The following is a 14,487-nucleotide window of genomic DNA, read 5'->3' on the forward strand; positions in this document are numbered from 1 at the left end:
TTTTTCCCCTTAGAAGGACTCTCTGCTGCCCCCCACTCCCTTTTTTCCTGCCACTGATTGTAATGATGTGCGTTCAAGGACTTTGCTGAGCTGCAATAAGAACCTAATTAAATCTCAGACAATTCCTTCTTCAGCTCCGCAGCGCGGAGGATGCATCATGTGACCTCGGCCATTACCTGGATAGGCTCCAGAATGCTCAAATTTTCCTCTTGACTCAAACAATTAGGGGCTGAGTGAAGTCTGGATCGCCACAATGCCTGATTGACAGAGTAACTAGCGGACAATTATCTGCACCGCCATATTATTACATAGAAATGACCTGACGATAATCCTCCACGGAACAGGAGGCTCATCAGAATCACACCTGCGGTCCCCTTCTCTCCTGCAGATTCCCCCTCTCCTTCAGACTCTTCCTATCCTCCAGACACCCCCTCTACTGTGGCCTCACTTTCTTCCACATACTCCTCCTCTCCCGCAGACTCCTCCTCTCCCGCAGACCCCTCCACTCCCGCAGACTCCTCCTCTCCCGCAGACTCCTCCTGTCCCGCAGATACCGCCACTCCTTCAGACTCTTCCTATCCTCCAGACACCCCCTCTACTGCGGCCACCCTTTCTTCCACATACTCCTCCTCTCCCGCAGACTCCTCCACTCCCGCAGACTCCTCCTCTCCCGCAGATACCGCCGCTCCTTCAGACTCTTCCTATGCTCCAGACACCCCCTCTACTGCGGCCTCCCTTTCTTCCACATACTCCTCCTCTCCCGCACACTCCTCCTGTTTGGCAGACCCCTCCACTCCCACAGACTCCTTCTCTCCTGCAGATACCGCCACTCCTTCAGACTCCTCCTATCTTGCAGACCTTCCTCTCCTGTCATGCACACTCCTCCTCTAACACAGACTCCTCCTCTCCAGCAGACCCCTCCTCTCCCACAGACCCTTTCATTCTTGCAGACTCCTCCTCTCCCAGACTCCTCCTCTCCAGAAGACCTCTCCTCTCCCAGACCCTTCCTCTCTTGCAGACTCCTCCTCTCTTGAAGACTCATCCTCTTCTGCAGATTCCCCCTCTCCTTCAGACTCCTCTTATCCTGCAGACCTTCCTCTCCTTCTGTCACGCAGACTCCTCTCCCGCAAACTTCTCCTCTCTTACAGACCCCTCCTCTCTTGCAGACCCCTCCACTCCCGCAGACCTTTTGTTTTCCAGAGACCCTTTCTCTCCCGCAGACCCCCTCCTTTCCTGCAGATGCTTCCTCTCATGCAGACCCCTCCACTCCCACAGACCTCTCCTCTTTTGCATACTCCTCCTCCCGCAGATTCACCCTCTTCTTGAGACTCCTCCTATCCTGCATACCTTCCTCTCCTTCTATCAAGCAGAACCCTCCTCGTCACGCAGACCCCTACTCTCCTGCCTACCCCTCCTCTCCTGCAGGCCCTTTCTCTCTTGAAGATGCTTCTTCCTCCGCAGACTCCTCCTCTCTCGCAGATTCTTCCTCTTCTGCAGACCCTTCCTCTCTTGAAGACTCCTGTCCCACAGACTCCTCCTCTCCCGCAGACTCCTGCTCTTCCACAGAATCCTCCTCTCCCGCAGACTTCTCCTCTCCCGCAGACTCCTCCTATCCCACAGACTCCTCCTCTCCCGCTCTCCCACAGACTCCTCCTCTCCCGCAGACTCCTCCTATTCCATAGACTCCTTGCTCTCCCGCAGACTCCTCCTCTTCCGCAGACTCCTGCTCTCCCATAAACTCCTCCTCTCCGGCAGACTCCTCCTCTCCCGCAGACTCCTCCTCTCCCGCAGACTCCTGCTCTCCCGCAGACTCCTGCTCTCCCGCAGACTCCTGCTCTCCCGCAGACTCCTGCTCTCTCACAAATTCCTCCTCTCCCGCAGACTCCTGCTCTCCTACAGACTCATCCTCTCCCGCAGATTCATCCTATGCTGCAGACCCACTTCTCCATCAGATTCCTCCTCTTCTGCAGACTTTTCTTCTCTTGTAGACTCCTCCTATCCCACAGGCCTTCTCCCTATGTCACGCAGACACCTCCTCTCCTGCAGACTCCTGCTCTCCCACAGACTCCTCCTCTCCCACAGACTCCTGCTCTCCCACAGACTCATCCTCTCCCGCAGATTCATCCTATTCTTCAGACTCCTATCCTGCAGACCCTCCTCTCCATCAGATTCCTCCTCTTTTGCAGACTTTTCTTCTCTTGTAGACTCCTCCTATCCCACAGGCCTTCTCCCTATGTCACGCAGAGTCCTCCTCTCCCGCAGACTCCTCTCCCACAGACTCCTCCTCTCCCACAGACTCCTCCTCTCATGCAGACTCTTCCTCTCCTGCAGACTCCTCCTCCCCCACAGACTCCTCCTCTCCCACCACAGACTCCTCCTTTCCCGCAGATTTATCCTATCCTTCAGACTCCTATCCTGCAGACCCTCCTCTCCATCAGATTCCCCTGCACTCCTGGTTGGCACTATTATGGAGGCACTGTGGCTGCACTGCAGTGTGTTTGGGGTCCAGCACAATATAAAGTTTGTCATTTTGAGGGCATTTTGGAGGGGTGGGTTATATATTTGGCATACATATCCTCAGTGACAGTATCACACCCCTACAGGCAGCTGTAGTATTCTATTCATGAACCAAGAGGCTCAGGATGAGCAGGAACTATTGAAACATAAAAATTCACAATTTCAATATTTATAACATTTTTTTTTTTTTGCAAAACCCTGAATTTATCAGACGTCTCCCATCTTTTACTGTAGCATAAAGGGCATGAAGTGCAGAGTACGGCAATAATGAGGCTGTGAATGGCCCCATTGTTGGTGGAGGCCGGCCGGGCTCTCGAGACACACAATTGCCCATATTATTTGGTGTAATGGGAAATTAATAGACGTTCTCCATCTGCAGCTCCCGGAGCGACTCATTACAGGGGGCACAGCACTGACCTCCAGCCGGGCCTCCAGGGCCTCAACCAGCCGCCGGCCTCTCACATGTTCGGCCTCCACCTTCTCCATTAATGACCTGTTGTCGGATTCTTCAGAGAAAAGCTAAGGAGACAAATGCAGAGGATCAAGAACTATTACACTGCTCTGCCATTGCTCTCTGTTTCAGCCACTTCAGGAGGACTGACGTATTATTGATTCTCCCCGACTCCCAAAGAGCCCCCTCATTAGCAGTGTCAGTCCTGTTGCCCCCTCATTAGCAGTGTCTGTCCTGTTGCCCCCTTATAAGCAGTGTCAGTCCTGTTGCCCCCTTATAAGCAGTGTCAGTCCTGTTGCCCCCTTATAAGCAGTGTCTGTCCTGTTGCCCCATTAGCAGTGTCAGTCCTATTGCCCCCTTATAAGCAGTTTCAGTCCTGTTGCCCCCTCATTAGCAGTGTCAGTCCTGTTGCCCCCTCATTAGCAGTGTCTGTCCTGTTCCCCCTTATAAGCAGTGTCAGTCCTGTTGCCCCCTCATTAGCAGTGTCTGTCCTGTTGCCCCCTTATAAGCAGTGTCAGTCCTGTTGCCCCCTTATAAGCAGTGTCTGTCCTGTTGCCCCATTAGCAGTGTCAGTCCTATTGCCCCCTTATAAGCAGTTTCAGTCCTGTTGCCCCCTCATTAGCAGTGTCTGTCCTGTTCCCCCTTATAAGCAGTGTCAGTCCTGTTGCCCCCTTATAAGCAGTGTCTGTCCTGTTGCCCCCTTATAAGCAGTGTCAGTCCTATTGCCCCCTTATAAGCAGTGTCAGTCCTGTTGCCCCCTTATAAGCAGTGTCTGTCCTGTTGCCCCCTTATAAGCAGTGTCAGTCCTATTGCCCCCTCATTAGCAGTGTCAGTCCTGTTGTTCCCCTTGTCTCAGTCATATACTCTAATGACATAACACTGCCAGCTGCTGCCACCAGGGGGAGCTGACTGCAGACACGTCCTCTGGCAGCTACAGGAGGGGCTCATACGACCCCCGAGAAGGAGCCATGTTGCCGTCATTCTGACAGTATCCAATTAATGGCCAGAGCTGCACGGTAATGGCTCATACATTGTCCAAACTAATCTGCCGGACTATTGGAATTTCTGGAGCACCAGAACCGCACCGCAACAGCGACGCACTGCACCAGAACCGCACCGCAGCAGATATCACTTATATTTCTAGGATGATATATCGGCCATTTTTCCTATTTTCGGGTGGCCGCTCGCTGCTTCTTTCCCGTCTTTCGCCTCCGCTCTACGTAAACGCTTTCTTGATTCGCTAATCGCACACCTGCGCCTTTCCAATTAATCCAGTCTAATAACTGGCGGTGAGGCATTAGAAAGTATGTGCCCCCCCTACTCTTTGAAGACCCAGGTGTTCAGTTCTTGCATCTACAGAGAGAAAACGCAGAACGAAGCCCACAATGGAGGAGGCCGGGGGAGGGGCGGCCGCGCCGAGGATCAGCTGCGGACGAGGAGCCGCTTAGTGCCAAACAAGGCAGAGGGAGACGGCACTTCACATGCGGTAATGAGCGCGGCGTATGCGTCCTCAGAGCTGCGCTCTCCACACATTACTGAGTGACCAGGGACCGGGGCGTCTATATGAGGGGGCCCCCGCCATCACTGCGGCCCCCGCCATCACTTCAGCCCCCGCCATCACTACGGCCCCCACCATCACTTCGGCCCCCGCCATCACTTCGGCCCACGCCATCACTTCGGCCCCCGCCATCACTTCAGCCCCCGCCATCACTACGGCCCCCGCCAAAACTGGAAAAAAGGCCAAAAACACCAATATTTACATACAAATTAATAGTAATTCGGGGATTTAAATCCTGTGCTCACTGCTGACACCTGGAGCTCACAAACAAGTACTACAACTCCACCGAACAAGAGACCTATTGTCAAAGTGAAGAGGGAGCCGAAAAGAGCGGGTCAGAGGTCACCGCTGGAAAGAGGCGCAATTGTCCCAGAAATAAACCTTTAATCAGTCACTGCTGTGAAACATCATCAAAGGAGGAAACAATAACCCCGGTCACAGGTAGCCGAGCCGGGATGGAACAGAGTCCAGGTTTAGATATTTATAGTTTTCTTTGAGGGATGTCACAATCGCCACCAGAGCTGCTCTTCTGATGTGATCGGACTCCCACCCTCATAGATCTTCTGATTGAGCATACTCCAAAGGTTCTCAATAGGGTTGAGGTCAGTGGAGGATGGTGGATCTACCTTATTTGTGGCATGAAGATCATTGTGCTACAGATGGCGCGGTTCTTCTTTTTGTGACATGGAAGAAAGTGGTCAGTCAGAAACTCTATATACTTTGTCAAAGTCATTTGCACCGCTTCAGGAACTCTACAGGACCTGTTTCCTGCTTTCTGATGGTATTTTAGCTGCTCTCTCAATCCGATGAATTCGACAGAAACCTTCCTCATTACGCCTTTATCTGCACAAACCCGTCTGTGCTCTCTATCGGCCGCAAATCTATTCACCGTACAATAATCACGCTTAAGTTTTCATGAAATATCTACTGTTTTCAAATGTTGATCATTAGTTAATGCTTTTTTGGCAGTTTTCTTTCCGATATTGCTTGAAACCTTTGGCTGTGTAATAATGTGGAACATCCTTCTTTAGTAGTTTTCCTTTAACTTTGCCTCATCTGGCAATCAAATTATCATCAGTGTTTGAGATTGGTGCCAGTGATCCAAAGACCCTGAGACACAAATACTGCCCCTATGTACAAGAATATAACTACTATAATACTGCCCCTATGTACAAGAATATATCTACTATAATACTGCTTCCTATGTACAAGAATATAACTACTATAATACTGCTCCCTATATACAAGAATATAACTACTATAATACTGCCCCTATGTACAAGAATATAACTACTATAATACTGCCCCTATGTACAAGAATATAACTACTATAATACTACCGCTATGCACAAGAATATAACTACTATAATACTGCTCCCTATGTACAAGAATATAACTACTATAATACTGCCCCTATGTACAAGAATATAACTACTATAATACTGCCGCTATGTACAAGAATATAACTACTATAATACTGCCCCTATGTAGAAGAATATAACTACTATAATACTGCTCACTATGTACAATAATATAACTACTATAATACTGCCCCTATGTACAAGAATATAACTACTATAATACTGCCCCTATGTACAAGAATATAACTGCTATAATACTGCCCCTATGTACAAGAATATAACTACTATAATACTGTTCCTATGTAGAAGAATAACTACTATAATACTGCTCCTATGTACAAGAATATAACTACTATTATACTGCTCCTATGTACAAGAATATAACTACTATAATACTGCTTCCTATGTACAAGAATATAACTACTATAATACTGCTCCCTATGTACAAGATATAACTACTATAATACTGCCCCTATGTACAAGAATATAACTACTATAATACTGCCCCTATGTACAAGAATATAACTACTATAATACTGCTCCTATGTACAAGAATATAACTACTATAATACTGCCCCTATGTACACGAATATAACTACTATAATACTGCTCCTATGTACAAGAATATAACTACTATAATACTGCTCCTATGTACAAGAATATAACTACTATAATACTGCCTCCTATGTACAAGAATATAACTACTATAATACTGCTCTTATGTATAAGAATATAACTACTATAATACTGCTCCTATGTACAAGAATATAACTACTATAATACTGCTCCTATATACAAGAATATAACTACTATAATACTGCCCCTATGTACAAGAATATAACTACTATAATACTGCCCCTATGTACAAGAATATAACTACTATAATACTCCTCCTATGTACAAGAATATAACTACTATAATGCTGCCCCCTATGTACAAGAATATAACTACTATAATACTGCTCCTATGTACAAGAATATAACTACTATAATACTGCTCCTATGTACAAGAATACAACTACTATAATACTGCTACTATGTACAAGAATATAACTACTATAATACTGCCCCTATGTACAAGAATATAACTACTATAATACTGCCCCTATGTACAAGAATACAACTACTATAATACTGCTACTATGTACAAGAATATAACTACTATAATACTGCTCCTATGTACAAGAATATAACTACTATAATACTGCCTCCTATGTACAAGAATATAACTGCTATAATACTGCCCCTATGTACAAGAATATAACTACTATAATACTGCCCCTATGTACAAGAATATAACTACTATAATACTGCTCCTATGTACAAGAATATAACTACTATAATACTGCCCCTATGTACAAGAATATAACTACTATAATACTGCTCCTATGTACAAGAATACAACTACTATAATACTGCTCCCTATGTACAAGAATATAACTACTATAATACTGCCCCTATGTACAAGAATATAACTACTATAATACTGCCCCTATGTACAAGAATATAACTACTATAATACTGCTCCTATGTACAAGAATATAACTACTATAATACTGCTCCTATGTACAAGAATATAACTACTATAATACTGCCCCTATGTACAAGAATATAACTACTATAATACTGCTCCTATGTACAAGAATATAACTACTATAATACTGCCCCTATGTACAAGAATATAACTACTATAATACTGCCCCTATGTACAAGAATATAACTACTATAATACTCCTCCTATGTACAAGAATACAACTACTATAATACTGCTCCTATGTACAAGAATATAACTACTATAATACTGCTCCTATGTACAAGAATACAACTACTATAATACTGCTACTATGTACAAGAATATAACTACTATAATACTGCCCCTATGTACAAGAATATAACTACTATAATACTGCTCCTATATACAAGAATATAACTACTATAATACTGCCCCTATGTACAAGAATACAACTACTATAATACTGCTCCTATGTACAAGAATATAACTTCTATAATACTGCTCCTATGTACAAGAATACAACTACTATAATACTGCCCCTATGTACAAGAATACAACTACTATAATACTGCTACTATGTACAAGAATATAACTACTATAATACTGCCCCTATGTACAAGAATATAACTACTATAATACTGCCCCTATGTACAAGAATATAACTACTATAATACTGCCCCTATGTACAAGAATATAACTACTATAATACTGCCCCTATGTACAAGAATATAACTACTATAATACTGCCCCTATGTATAAGAATATAACTACTATAATACTGCTCCTATGTACAGGAATATAACTACTATAATACTGCTCCTATGTACAGGAATATAACTACTATAATACTGCCCCTATGTACAAGAATATAACTACTATAATACTGCCCCTATGTACAAGAATATAACTACTATAATACTGCCCCTATGTACAAGAATACAACTACTATAATACTGCTCCTATGTACAGGAATATAACTACGATACTGAGTTGAACACTGATGTGTAGCTAGTGGAAGATTATAGCAGTACACGATGAGCTTGTGTATTATTTGATTTGTTTTTTACATGACCTGAAAAGCAAAGAGGCAGAAAACTATCTAAGTCCATGAATCTCAGTCCGGCTCCTCAGCTCTGCTACATCTGTACAATTATTTATTATTTATACATATGGTGATCAGCTCGATCTTTGATCCTTATCATTTTCTGCCCCCTCCCCCTTTCTAAGGGCCGGAGTGGGTAGAATTGATTGTGGTGGGGTAGATGAGACGAGACCCCCGGTGACCCCTTCCTCTACATGTGACTGACATGATTGCTTCCTACTGATGATTTCCATATAAGTGATGACTACGAGATCTTGTTTTCCCAGCTTTTATAACGCACCATTATAATCAGTGGGGGCCGCCGGCCGCCGTTCATTGTCTGCGCAGTTTCTATCTGATTGCCCCTAATTTTAATCCTATCGCAATTAGTTGTGAGAGTAAAAGGGTCTTTTAACCCTTTGTGTCACAGGTGGAGGAGAATAGAAGAGGAACACAATGGTCCAGGTCTATGAGACTTTATGTGCTTACATTTTCAATGGTCGGAGCAGAAGTTTGTCCTCCAGAGCTGTTTTACCACAGTAGTTGGGGCAGGATGTTATGACAGTCCGCCATTTGAAAACTAACTTAAACATTGGGGTACAGAGGTCTGAACGCTGCAGATGATCTGACATAAGTCTGTTGGATACGACTCTAGATAATTTCAGGCCCTGGAAGATGGATTTGGTAAAGGATGGACAGCACGGACCAGAGGCATTGGTGCAGCAGGATACAGAAAAATTGAATGAACTGGAATGTTTGTGGACTTTTAGAGTTGGATATGTAAGTCAGCACCTAGAATGAAGAGTTAGGTATGATGGATGACACCTTGGAATAGCAAAGGTGAGTGTGGAGAGAGGCTCCTTGGAACAGCAGAAACGAGCCTGCAGAGAGGAAACTTGGATCAGCAGAAATGAGAATGCTGAGAAGCAACTTGGATAAGCAGAGACGAACATGTGGAGCGGCACCATGGAACAGCAGAAACTAGCATGAGGAGAGGCACCTTGCAACAGCAGAAACGAGCCTGCAGAGAGGCAACTTGGATAAGCAGAAATGAGCATGCGGAGCAGAAACTTGGTTAAGCAGAGACTAACATGCAGAGACGCACCATGGAACAGCAGAAACTAGCATGAGGAGAGGCACCTTGAATCAGGATAGACAAGCATGGGTGAGGCAATTGGATCAGCAGAGGCGAACATGTGAAGAGGCACCTTGGAACAGCAGAAACGAGCATGATTAGAAGCATCTTGAATCAGCAAAGGCGAACATGCGGAGAGACATCTTGGAACAGCAGAAACGAGCCTTCAAATAGGCTACTTGGATCAGCAGAGATGAACATGGGAGAGGCACCTTGGAACAGCAGAGACAAATATGCCGACAGGCATCTTGAAACAGCAGAGATGAGCTTGCAGAAGTGCACCTTGGAACAGTAGAGACAAGCCTGAGAAGAGGCTCCTTGGAATAGCAGAGACAAGCATGCAATTTGGCACCTTAGAACAGCAGAGACGAGTATGCTAGACAGAGGCTGGACAGGTATCTATCTGAGATGATTTAGTGACTCCTGGACACTATGACCCTGGAGGTCCCTTCCAACTCTAACAGTCTAGGATTCTATGCAGACGGGCACCTTGGAATAGCAGAGCTGAATAGCAAATGCTGGACGGCACGTCGATTAGCAAAGCTAGATATGCTAAACTGCACGGTTAGAAAAAAAATAGGGAAGAGACATCTGAAATGCATGCGGGGTTTTCATGGTGACCCCCTGCATATGAGAAAGGAAGCATCAGAGATGGAGGAAGCAGAGCCCGGTGCTGGAGCCGGGACACGTGTAAGTTCTCCTCTGGGTCCTTTTAGGTGACGACTTGATGTCGCTCCAGCATTACAGGTGGGGGCGCCGTTTACCCAGATAATGGACGTATATAAGGGGGTCCGATTATAAGATTATTACTATGCAGAGCACACAGAGTCATCGGAGCCTCGGCCTCGGCCACCGCTGATCACACAACGTGCGGTCGTTCCCTCTATTAATATTTGCTCACATATTAATGGCTGTGTACCCGGCGTGAGCCGCAGCGTAATGCGCTGATTCCCCTAATCACAGCTCAGGATTCAGGGGGCGACAATGTGCATAATATCCTATTAATGGACGGCAGCGCGGGACAGATCTGCATGTTTTATATCTTGTTTTTTTTTTTTTTTATTGTATTTTTAATTTTTTTTTGCTTATACTTTATTCTTCGCCTTTTTTAACCTATAACGTATAAAAAAAAAATAGTAAAAAAAAACAAAAAACAAGAAAATTGAAGGAAAAAAACATTTTGTTTTCCACTTTTTTTAACCATATTGATTAGTCTTATTTTGTAGCACTCACAGGGCAACAATTAAAAAATATATATTTTTTTCATTATTATTTATTTTGAATTCTGAAATTCATTTTTTTACATTTTCAATTCAATTTAACTTTTTTTTTTCTAAATAATATCGGGTTTTGCCATTATTTCAATTTACATTTTTTAAGCATTTTTAACATTTTTTTTATCTTAAATTTTTCAATTTGTATTTTTTTTTTATATTATTATTATTATTATTATTATTATTATTCTTATACCTAAACCTAAAAGTGATTATTCATATTAGTTTTTTTATTTTATTAACTTTAATTCATATAACAATAAAATTTAATGAGAATGAAAAACTGAATAAAAAATATTAGTAATAATAATGATAATGACAATAATACAATAAAAAATGATAATAATAATAGCAAATAATAATGAATAATAGTAAATAATAATAATAAATAATAACAGTAAATAATAATAATAGCTTTCATCATTATTTCAATTGAATATTCAATAAATTAAATTTTTGATGTTAAGCTGCCGTATCTAGGGTTACCGGCCCTTTAAGGGTTTTTATATAAAGTTTAATTGTGTAGTTAAAAAAAATCCAAAACTCTGCAGTTTTCTGGTTTACTTTCTATTATTAGTTATCACTGCTTGCTGTCAGTGAGTGGAATCCCGGAGCTCTGATACCGGCTGCACGGACTGCTCTCAGCGCTGCGACACACCCGGCTCTGCTCCATCTCACATGCAGCCTCCGTCCTCGGCCTCATTACTGCTGTGATCTCCCGGACAATTCCCACTTGTGCGCAGATGAAAGAAGCCGCGAATCCCCTGCGGGGCCACAGCCAGAACATTGTGTCCAGGCCCGAACATCAGCAGCACCACGTCTCATCACATCTACTGGGTATATAGATCCCGGGCCAGACCCCTGTATACAGACCCCAGACCGGACCCCTCCTGTATACAGACACCAGACCCCCCCCCCCCCGTGTACAGACCCCAGACCCCTGTATACAGACCCCAGACCGGACCCCTCCTGTATACAGACACCAGACCCCCCCCCCCCCCGTGTACAGACCCCAGACCCCTGTATACAGACCCCAGACAAAACCCCTCTTGTATACAGACATCAGACCCCCTTGTGAACAGACCCCCTGTATACAGACCCCAGACCGGACCCCTCCAGTAAACAGACCCCTCCTGTATACAGACCCCAAACCAGACCCCCCTGCATACAGACCCCACACCAGACCCCCTGTATACCGACCCCAGACCAGACCCCTCTTGTATACAGACCCCAGACCGGACCCATCATGTTACAGACCCCAGACCAGACCCCTTCTGTATACAGACCGCAGACAAGACCCCTCCTGTATACAGACCCCAGACCAGACCCCTCCTGTATACAGACCGGACCCCTCCTGTATAGAGACCCCAGACCGGACCCCTCCTGTATGCAGGCCCCAGACCGGACCCCTCCTGTATACAGACACAAGACCCCCCCGTGTACAGACCCCAGACCCCCTGTATACAGACCCCAGACCGGACCCCTCTTGTATACAGACACCAGACCCCCTTGTGAACAGACCCCAGACCCACTGTATACAGGCCCCAGACCGGACCCCTCCGGTAAACAGACCCCTCCTGTATACAGACCCCAAACCAGACCCCCTGCATACAGACCCCACATCAGAACCCCTGTATACTGACCCCAGACCAGACCCCTCCTGTATACAGACCCCACACCAGACCCCTCCTGTATACTGACCCCAGACCGGACCCCTCCAGTAAACAGACCCCTCCTGTATACAGACCCCAAACCAGACCACCTGCATACAGACCCCACATCAGAACCCCTGTATACTGACCCCAGACCAGACCCCTCCTGTATACAGACCCCACACCAGACCCCTCCTGTATACTGACCCCAGACTGGACCCCTCCTGTATACAGACCCCACACCAGACCCCCTGTATACTGACCCCAGACCAGACCCCTCCTGTATTCAGACCCTAGACCGAACCCCTCCTGTATGCAGACCCCAGACCGGACCCCTCCTGTATACAGACCCCAGACCAGACCCCTCCCTTACTATAGACAGACTCAAGTTGAGACTACAACTCCCAGCATTGCTTTAACAGTCGCAAAAGTTACCTAGTCCAACCCTTTATCATTTTGACTCTGCAGGTCTCTGGGTCAGTTTTGATCCGAGCGCCCAGATTTCCTCCGGGGTCCTACCTTCTTCTCCAGTGATGTCACCATGGAGGTTAATTCTTCCACCCTCCGGTGCAGTCGCTCATTGTCTTCCTGCGCCTGATCCAGCAGGATGTGATCATTGTGCAGCCGCATCTGTAACTCCAGCAGCTGCCGAGAATCAGAGAGAGGCGTGAGCTTAGATACATCTGATCATCGGGCTGTATCACACAGCAGAGGATTAGATACACAGCTCAGCAGCAGAGGTGAACCTAGCCTCTCTGTTGCCTGAGGCGAACTGCAAAATGGCGGCCCCATACACCCCGTACACACACAGCTCTGCTCCGCTCCGTACACGGGTCAGCTTCATACACTTTGTACACACAGGGCTCCGCTCTGTACACCCTCTACACACGCGGCTCAGCTCCGCACACCTCGTACACATGCGGCTCAGCTCCGCACACCTCGTTCACACATGCCTCCGCTTCGTACACACATGCCTCCGCTTCGTACACACACGGCTCCGCTCCGTACACACACGGCTCCACCACATCCACACTGTAATCCCCTCCTGACCCCACACATAAGCTTACCCTCTTCCAGCACCATGACAACCAGCACAGTAGAGTCCTGCATACATTGAGGCCACTGATCATGTGACCCCTCCTCCCATCCGGTGACGTCATCACAGGTCCTGTGCGCACAGAACAGCCTTCTATGAGCAGCCCCAGCAGATGCAGGAGAGGAGTGACTTCAGGTTGAGGACCTGTGATGATGTCACGATCACGTGACCGGTCACATGAGCCGGGGAGGGCTGGATGAGGGGATTCGGCCATTCGGGACAGTTGGGAGCCTTGAATACAGTAGTAACTGAACCTGTGTCTATGACGCAAATTCAGTTACTACAGCGGCAGAATCTGCCGCCCCCTCTCTTCATTGAAGGCAGTGCCGCCTGAGGCAAAGCACTCAACTTGCCACATGGTAGCGGCGCCCCTGCTCAGCAGACAGTATCACACAGGATAGGATTAGATACACGGCTCAGGAGACAGTATCACACAGGAGAGGATTAGATACACGGCTCAGCAGACAGTATCACACAGGAGAAGATTAGATACACGGCTCAGCAGTCAGTATCACACAGGAGAGGATTAGATACACAGCTCAGCAGTCAGTATCACACAGGAGAGGATTAGATACACGGCTCAGCAGACAGTATCACACAGGAGAGGATTAGATACACGGCTCAGCAGACAGTATCACACAGAAGAGGATTAGATACACGGCTCAGCAGACAGTATCACACAGGAGAGGATTAGATACATAGCTCAGCAGACAATATCACACAGGAGAGGATTAGATACACGGCTCAGCAGTCAGTATCACACAGGAGAGGATTAGATACACGGCTCAGCAGTCAGTATCACACAGGAGAGGATTAGATACACGGCTCAGCAGTCAGTATCACACAGCAT

The 14,487-nt window shown here is 46.0% G+C and overlaps 1 protein-coding gene across 1 annotated transcript in view; it reads right to left on the minus strand.

Moving 5' to 3' along the window:
* Window positions 1-14,487, minus strand: part of LMNTD1 (lamin tail domain containing 1) — a 54,516-nt gene that overhangs the window by 11,225 nt on the left and 28,804 nt on the right. Inside the window, exons 7-8 of the mRNA XM_077266866.1 lie at window positions 13,061-13,186; window positions 2,935-3,036 (exon numbers count right to left, since the gene is read on the minus strand). Coding sequence (XP_077122981.1) covers window positions 2,935-3,036; window positions 13,061-13,186 — 228 coding nt within the window. The remainder of the gene's footprint in view (window positions 1-2,934; window positions 3,037-13,060; window positions 13,187-14,487) is intronic.

Source organism: Ranitomeya variabilis, chromosome 5 (assembly GCF_051348905.1).
Source record: "Ranitomeya variabilis isolate aRanVar5 chromosome 5, aRanVar5.hap1, whole genome shotgun sequence".
Classification (NCBI taxonomy): Eukaryota; Metazoa; Chordata; class Amphibia; order Anura; family Dendrobatidae; genus Ranitomeya; species Ranitomeya variabilis.